General features: G+C 49.0%; 1 protein-coding gene across 1 annotated transcript in view; it reads left to right on the top strand.

Annotated features, from left to right (window-relative positions):
• Nucleotides 1-3,954: 3,954 nt before the first annotated feature.
• CDKN2C (cyclin dependent kinase inhibitor 2C) overlaps nucleotides 3,955-8,462 on the top strand; it is an 11,708-nt gene continuing 7,200 nt past the window's right edge. Inside the window, exon 1 of the mRNA XM_044301916.1 lies at nucleotides 3,955-7,107. Within this exon, the coding sequence (XP_044157851.1) occupies nucleotides 6,469-7,107 (639 nt within the window). The 5' untranslated portion in view covers nucleotides 3,955-6,468. The remainder of the gene's footprint in view (nucleotides 7,108-8,462) is intronic.

The following is an 8,462-nucleotide window of genomic DNA, read 5'->3' as shown; positions in this document are numbered from 1 at the left end:
CTGTTCCGTGCTTACGTTACGCAAAAAGATAGAACTTGTCCTTTCCTTTTGCAGAATGGACGGATCGCGGACCCCATTCAAGTGGCTGGCCCACATGCGGCTGGCCCACGTTTGTGTGCAAGAGGCCTTTCTCTGTTATATTTTTTGTTATATTCGTCTCTCTAAAGCCTCGTTCACATTTCAGTGAATCAGGGACGTGTGCTATCTACCTTTTTCATGGACAACACATATACCCATTGATTTTTAACCATTTTTCTACTGCCGTATGACTATATACAGTGGTTATAAAAAGTCTACACACCCCTGTAAAAATGTCAGGTTTCTGTGATGTAAAAAAAATGTTTTAGGTGGAGGGAAGAAAACAAAAAAAAAAAATATATAATGTGGTTGCATTAGTGTGCACACCCTCTTATAACTGTGGATGTAGCTGTGTTCAGAATTAAGCAATCACATTCAGAATCCTGTTAGATAGCAGTCGGCAGACACCGGCCGTCATGTAAAGGGCCTCTGATTAACCCCTGATGAAGCTCAGCCGCTCTAGTTGGTCTTTCCTGAAATGTCCTTAGTCGCCTCCCACAGCAGAAGCCGTGGTCCACAGAGAGCTTCCAGAGCATCAGAGGATCTCATTGTTAGAAGGTATCAGTCAGGAGAAGGGTACAAAAGAATGTCCAAGGCATTAGATATACCATGGAACACAGTGGAGACCGTCATCATCAAGTGGAGAAAATATGGCCCAACAGTGACATTACCAAGAACTGGACGTCCCTCCAAAACTGATGACAAGACGAGAAGAAAACTGGTCTGGGAGGCGACCAAGAGGCCGACAGCAACATTACAGGAGCTGCAGGAATCTCTGGCAAGTCCTGGCCGTGTGGTCCATGTGCCAACAATCTCCCGTATTCTTCATATGTCTGGGCTATGGGGTAGAGCGGCAAGATGGAAGCCTTTTCTTAAGAAGAAAAACATACAAGCCGGGCTACATTTTGCAAAAACACATCTGAAGTCTCCCAAAAGCATGTGGGAAAAGGTGTTATGGTCTGATGAAACCAAGGTGGAACTTTTTGGCCATAATTCCAAAAGATATGTTTGGTGCAAAAACAACACTGCCCATCACAAGAAGAACCCCATCCCCACAGTGAAGCCTGGTGGTGGCCGCATCATGCCAACGGGCTGTATTTCTTCAGCTGGAACTGGGGCCTTAGTTAAAGAGAACCTGTCACCTGGATTTTGGGTATAGAGCTGAGGACATGGGTTGCTAGATAGCCGCTAGCACATCCGCAATCCCTAGTCCCCATAGCTCTGTGTGCTTTTATTGTGTAAAAAAAACGATTTGATACATATGCAAATTAACCTGAGATGAGTCCTGTCCCCGACTGCTCTCACCTACAGGACTCATCTCAGGTTAATTTGCATATGTATCAAATCGGTTTTTTTACACAATAAAAGCACACAGAGCTATGGGGACTGGGTATTGCGGATGTGCTAGCGGCCATCTAGCAGCCCATGTCCTCAGCTCTATATACAAAATCCCGGTGACAGGTTCCCTTTAAGCTAGAGGGAATTATGAACAGTTCCAAATACCAGTCAATATTGGCACAAAACCTTCAGGCTTCTGCTAGAAAGCTGAACATGAAGAGGAACTTCATCTTTCAGCATGACAGCGACCCAAAGCAACAGAGGAATGGCTTCACCAGAAGAAGATTAAAGTTTTGGAATGGCCCAGCCAGAGCCCAGACCTGATTCCGATTGGAAATCTGTGGGGTGATCTGAAGAGGGCTGTGCCCAGGAGATGCCCTCGCAATCTGACAGATTTGGAGTGTTTTTGCAAAGAAGAGTGGGCAAATCTTACCAAGTCAAAATGTGCCATGCTGATCGACTCATACCCAAAAAGACTGAGTGCTGTAATAAAATCAAAAGGTGCTTCAACAAAGTATTAGTTTAAGGGTGTGCACACTTATGCAACCATATTATTTTATTTTTATATCTTTTCTTCCCTCTACCTAAAAGATTTCACATGTACAGTTTATAGGTCACATTAAAGGTGGAAAAAGTTCTGAAATGATTTATCTTTGTCTCATTTTTTTACATCACCGAAACCTGACATTTTAACAGGGGTGTGTAGACTATATCCACTGTATGTCGGTGGTAGGATCTTTAAAAATGGAGCCAGATCCAGAGCAGAGTGGATTCCATAGCCGCTAGGTGCCTGCTGTTTTACACTGCTGTCCATATCCGTAGTTCCGTTCTGCGGCCCGGCAGAAAAAAATAGAGAGCGTGTCCTATTCTTGTCCGCAGCCATGAACAAGAATATGTATTTCTATCATATTGCCGGCCATGTGCAGTCCACAAAATGCGGACAGATCGCACAGTCGTGTGAATGAGCTCAAACTTCTGGGGGGGGGGGGGGTTTTGCGGACCAATAAAAAAAAAAATGGTTCTGCATATGGTCCGCAAAAAAAAAAAAAAAGGAACGGTGGTGCCATAGGAAAGTGTAGCTTGTCGTGCATGAGCAAAAAATAAAAATAAATAAACAAAAAGTTATAGGTCTGGTAAAGCAGGGAGTGAAATACCAAGATGCAAAAACGAAAAATCGCTTGGTCCTTAAGGGGTTAAGGATACAGCAAGCCTCATTTATTTATTAGCATAGAATAGGTCTAAAAAAATAAAAATTTCCGAGACGTTTTTCTTCCTATAAGGAAGAGTGTCTCCCAGCACAGGAGTGACCCCATCCCGTTCTGCCGCCATTTCCCGAGGTGTACGGCCAGGTTGCAGCAGGTGCAGTCCCGCGCAGGATACAGCAGGGGGCGGAGCTCCTCGTCCTGTCACTTGTTACATTGTATCCAGCGGCTGGCGGCGCAGAGCAGACAATGTGTCAACGTTCTACCGGTCCGAACGTTCGAATCTTATGTAACCGTTCACTCCAGCCTGTAAAGGTGACACTACAATAAAACGCGATACCGCACACCTTCCCGGTCATGGGAATATAAGAGGTTAAGTAGGGACGCGTTATAAAAAAAAATGTCGCAGCTCTACTGATGTCGCATCTTCCCTGGGGGCGCCTCGCATTCTCTACAGCTGAGTTACGTTTCAGTGGAGCAGGAGAGAATCTGGCTCGATCTGCCTTAAATTTGTGCCGTTAAAGGGGGGCGTGTCCTGGGCGGGGTCTTCGGAGAGCGCTCTTTTTTTTTATTTTCAAAAAAAGCTGAAGAGGAAAAAACCGACCGACAGCGAGTGACATATGGGGGAGGGGGGGAGGCAGAGAGGGAGGGAAGGCGAAGACTGGACATGGAGTTGGGTGCACTCAGTGATAGTAAGTTGGGTGCTGCTGTCGCTGCTGGAAGGAGGGGGGGGGGGGGGTGAGGATGGGGCAGGGGGATTGTGGAGGAAGGGGTCAGATTATTGCGGGGATTGCCGTGGCAGAGGAAGCTAGGCTGTGACAAGAAGAGTGACAGGAGATGTGACATGGAGGAGAGAAGATGTGACATGGAGGAGAGAGTGCAGGGACAGGAGATGTGACATGGAGGAGAGTGCAGGGACAGGAGATGTGACATGGAGGAGAGAGTGCAGGGACAGGAGATGTGACATGGAGGAGAGAGTGCAGGGACAGGAGATGTGACATAGAGGAGAGAGTGCAGGGACAGGAGATGTGACATGGAGGACAGTGCAGGGACAGGAGATGTGACATAGAGGAGAGAGTGCAGGGACAGGAGATGTGACATGGAGGAGAGAGTGCAGGGACAGGAGATGTGACATGGAGGAGAGAAGATGTGACATGGAGGAGAGAGTGCAGGGACAGGAGATGTGACATGGAGGAGAGTGCAGGGACAGGAGATGTGACATGGAGGACAGTGCAGGGACAGGAGATGTGACATGGAGGAGAGTGCAGGGACAGGAGATGTGACATGGAGGAGAGAGTGCAGGGACAGGAGATGTGACATGGAGGAGAGAGTGCAGGGACAGGAGATGTGACATGGAGGAGAGTGCAGGGACAGGAGATGTGACATGGAGGAGAGAGTGCAGGGACAGGAGATGTGACATGGAGGAGAGAGTGCAGGGACAGGAGATGTGACATGGAGGACAGTGCAGTGACAGGAGATGTGACATGGAGGACAGTGCAGTGACAGGAGGGAGAGAGGTTGTCACATGGAGGGCAGAGACGTGACAGGAGGCAAAGCAGTTGTGACTGTAGGTGGGGGGTTGCAGGAGTGTTTGTGACATGGAGGACAGTGCAGTGACAGGAGATGTGACATGGAGGAGAGTGCATTGAATGGAGGGAGAGGGGTTGAGGCATTGAGAAGCCTAGTGACAGGGGAAGAGGAGATGTGACATGGAGGAGAGAGGTTGTCACATGGAGGGCAGAGGAGTGACAGGAGGGAAGGCAGTTGCCGGACTGTGGGTGACATGCAGAGTGCAGTGTCAGGGGGGAGCAGTTATGTATGGGAGAGAAGTGGTCCCATGCGGGACAATACAGTCAGGGATGAATGAGAAAAGACAGCACACGGAGGAGAGTGCAGGAGAGTGCAGTGACATAAGGAAGGAGAGCGTCAAGATGAGGCAGATGAGAGTGCAGGATAGAAGCTAAAACTGCCGCACAACCAGACGAGGGCAGAGAAAGAGACGTCACTGAGAATGCCCTGATGGGAGAGATAACAGGCAGTGAGAGTGCAGTGACAGGAGAGGAGGAATGTGTGACAATGAGAGTGCGCTGCCAGGAGGAAGAACGTAGGGACAGTGGAGGAGTGAGAGCAGGAGCCTGAACAGAGGACAACGACAGCAGCGAGGAGTCTGTCATGAACTCAGTGTGGCTGTGAGACTCTTCAGTGACAGGAGGAGAGTGCAAGTTACAGAAAGGAGAGTGACTGCAAGGAGTGAGAGAAACAGTGACATGGAGGAGAGTGCACACAGAGAAAGGAGTGACTGACAGAGGTGAGAAAAACAGTGACATGAAGGAGAGAGAGCAGAGCTGTGACATGGAGGAGAGTGCATGTACAGAAAGGAGTGCATCTGCCAGGAGTGAGGAGAAAAAGTGACACTTTGGAAGGAGTGCAGTGACATGGAGGGGGGTGCAGTGACATGGAGGGGAGTGCAGTGACATGGAGGGGAGTGCAGTGACATGGAGTGGAATGCAGTGACATGGAGGGGAGTGCAGTGACATGGAGGGGAGTGCAGTGACATGGAGGGGAGTGCAGTGACATGGAGGGGAGTGCAGTGACAGGTGCAAGAGGACGTGAGGAAGGGGGCAGTGTTGGGGGCATGCATTGGAAAGCAATATGGTTGCCTGATGAGGTAGCACACCTGTATGGAGGAATCTGAAGAAGGGAGAGATGCCTGTACATAAGGTCTAGGGGATGTTCTCCATGGTTTGCACTGAGAAGTGTAGAACAGGCGCAGTAATATTGGGACATTATGGATAGCTTGGGAACAACAGCTTTGGTGAATGTAGGAATAATGCATGGGGGACGATGGTGCAAATACTAATAATGAGAAGTAGTTCTGACTCTAAGGAGCTGTGGAGGAGGTGAAAGAAGGAGAGCATGCATGGATAGTGCTGGAACCATACCTGTCCCATGGAGACACCTGGACGTTACCACTAGAACTACATCCTGGATCCTCTTCAGTTCCCATTTCACACAGGATGTTGAGTGTCAGACTTGAAGACTTTTTGGAGAGGTCCACCCTTTCTTCAGCATCTCGGAGTGCTTCTCTTGGGCCTCACAGCAACAGTTCTGGAAATTGTTGGATTTTCCTTTCTGAACCACTTTGGAGTTTATACTACTGGGTCCTGCTAGGGCTTGGGTCAAACATACCAATAGTTTCTGGAGGTTGCATCATCTGTGGAGGCCAGCACACTGGAGATTGGACTCATCAACATATGGAGGCGGAAACTGCTTCAAACCACTCAGAAACTGTTCGTGGAGGCTGCATCCACTTCTCTGGATTGTGCAATGTCTTGTGCCCAGCCTCCCACTCCAAGGTCAACGTCAGCTTCAAGATTTCCAGACCACTCGTCTTAGGCAGGGCTTGGTATCAGCCGACACGACCTAAAATAAAAGGGTGGGATGGTGATGTTTGAGGAAGCTGACGGACAGTTTTCAGGGAGTTGTAGTGGGCAAGATATGAGCCTGAAGGCTTTAGCTATGGTGGGCATCGATAATGGGGCAAAGCTGCAGAGAAGGAGAATGGAAAGTTAAAAGAGGCTGATGATGAGAGGGCAAATGGAGGATGAGAGAGTTGTGGACCAGGAGGAGAGTAACGTTTCTTTCAGGTCTGGAAGTATCCCAGACCAGGGTTAGATGTTGGGAGGAGGAGAATCTGGTGATCCATTCCTGATAAGGTGATCAGAGGGTGGATAATGGGTCAGAAAGAGAGTGAAGGCTGAAAACAGGAGTGGTCTTGATCAGAGAGAGAAGATGCAGAATGGAGGTCTAAGGAAAGAAGAAATATTGCAGAGTTGAGAAGGGAGGCTGCATGGCTGGACATCTTGTGATGGAGCCAGTGGAAGGAGGCTGGATGGAGAAGGTTAGGAGGAAAGGAGACATGTCTGGATGCAGGAGGAATCTTGCAGCATATGGCTGGAGATCCAGACAGAAGGAAAGGGAGAGGATATTTCAGAGGAGGGCTAGAGCAAGGAGAGAGGGGATAGGGCAGAGGAGAGGTAGTGCATGTGAAGAGAAGGGGCATCTTGTGATGGAGCCAGTGGAAGGAGACTGGATGCAGAAGGTTAGGAAAGGAGAGAGGTCTGGATGCAGAAGGAATCCTGCTGGAGATGCAGACATAAGGAAAGGGAGAGGATATTGCAGAGGAGGGCTAGAGCAAGGAGAGAGGGGAGGCTGCAGAAATATCTGCTCATCACGTGTGCCCGGGGGCGGGCCCTGTTTTACTAGTATTTACTACGATCCCCCTATTAGCTCAGAGCCCAGGCTGTCAGCCTGTTCATGCCATGCACTAATCACCCTCTGCCCAGGACCCCAGCCCAGCATGGCAGAGCCACTTGCGGACCTGATGTCAACAGCCGCTGCCAGGGGGGACCTGGAGCAACTAGAGGACCTGCTGCAGAGGACAACCAATGTGGATGCACCTAACAGATTCGGCAGGACAGCCTTACAGGTGGGTGTGAGAGATGGGGGGGGGGGGGGGGGGTAACTTAGCACTGTTGCTCCTAGGCGGCTTCATAACCTCTCCATTGTGAAATAATGTAAAGCAGGCCCAGTGCACATGAAGGGTTAATGCCTCGACCTTTAGGGATCACTCTTTTATAATGATATGGGGGAGGGGGGGGGGGATCAATGGCACACATGAGAGGACCCTGTGCACCATAGGAGATCGCTGAGTCTCTTCTGCTCCACTGCAGGTCAGCAGCTCCATGCATGCAATAAACCGCAATAAAATCCAGATCTCCTTCAGCATCCTCCCCATCCATTATGCATCCTGAGGCGCGGGGTGCAAAGGGTTAACGTGCCCCAGCCAGGTAGTCACACTGAGCAAACACCAAAACCAAATCTTCAGCTGTCTGCAGCACTCTGCTCTCCTCCCAGACAGGGTGAGTCCTGAGCAGATCACTACTTGGGTATCTGACTTTTTTTTCTTCTTCTTCTCCTTATTTTGGTTATATTAACACCCCCCCCTCCCCCCCCCTCCTTATACCCCTGGAACCCAAAATGTAATTTATAAAGTAGAAACCGATCTAATTCCTGCAAAGGAACACAGGCCACAAATATAGTAGATGGTCTGCAAAATGGGGGCAGATCTTCTGCAGAAGGGTGTAAGGCAATGTCTAGCCAGGATGCTGCAAAAAAAAGATTAGTGCTCCCTGGTGTCAGCACCATGATGGCCCACAGTCTGGTGATCACCTGGGGCTCTACTGTGGAAGCAAGGAGGCCATGTGTATCAGGGCTGCCCCATCTCATTGACTGGGCACTTACTGGGTGTGGGTGCATTTCAATTTTATCCAGTAAATCTATTCTGGATCTGGTGCCAGGGCTCAGAAAAAAAATAGATTTATTAATTTGCAATAGTCCATGATTTCTCAGAATGTTCGCAATGATTACTCCTGAGGAGAAAGGGGTGAGAAAGGCCTCAGATGTTCTAGGGAGGGAAGGTGACAGCAGAGGCCACGTGTGTCAGGCCTCACACCTCAGGCTGCAGAGATGGGAAGTGGGCAATGTACAGAGAACATGTCTGCCTCTTCTGCTGCTGGAGGGGCACATATTGCATTTCTATACCATCTGGGGACTATTGCAGCCTATGAAATGAGGACAGAGCTTGAATTGTATTTCCCGAGGAGCACATGCTTCTCTTAAGGTGGGCGAGGTTGGACAGATGTGATCGGCTCGATAAATTGTATAGGTTAGTTCAGCCACTGTGGACGATATTCATAGAATCAAAGTGGAAAGCCTGTCACCATATTCCTCCTGTCTTCCTATTTTACAATATGAGTGAGAATAAGAAAGTTTATATTATTA

This window comes from Bufo gargarizans, chromosome 7, assembly GCF_014858855.1.
Source record: "Bufo gargarizans isolate SCDJY-AF-19 chromosome 7, ASM1485885v1, whole genome shotgun sequence".
Classification (NCBI taxonomy): domain Eukaryota; kingdom Metazoa; phylum Chordata; class Amphibia; order Anura; family Bufonidae; genus Bufo; species Bufo gargarizans.
The sequence above is the reverse complement of the archived record's forward strand: the minus strand, read 5'-3'. Positions and strand labels throughout refer to the sequence as shown.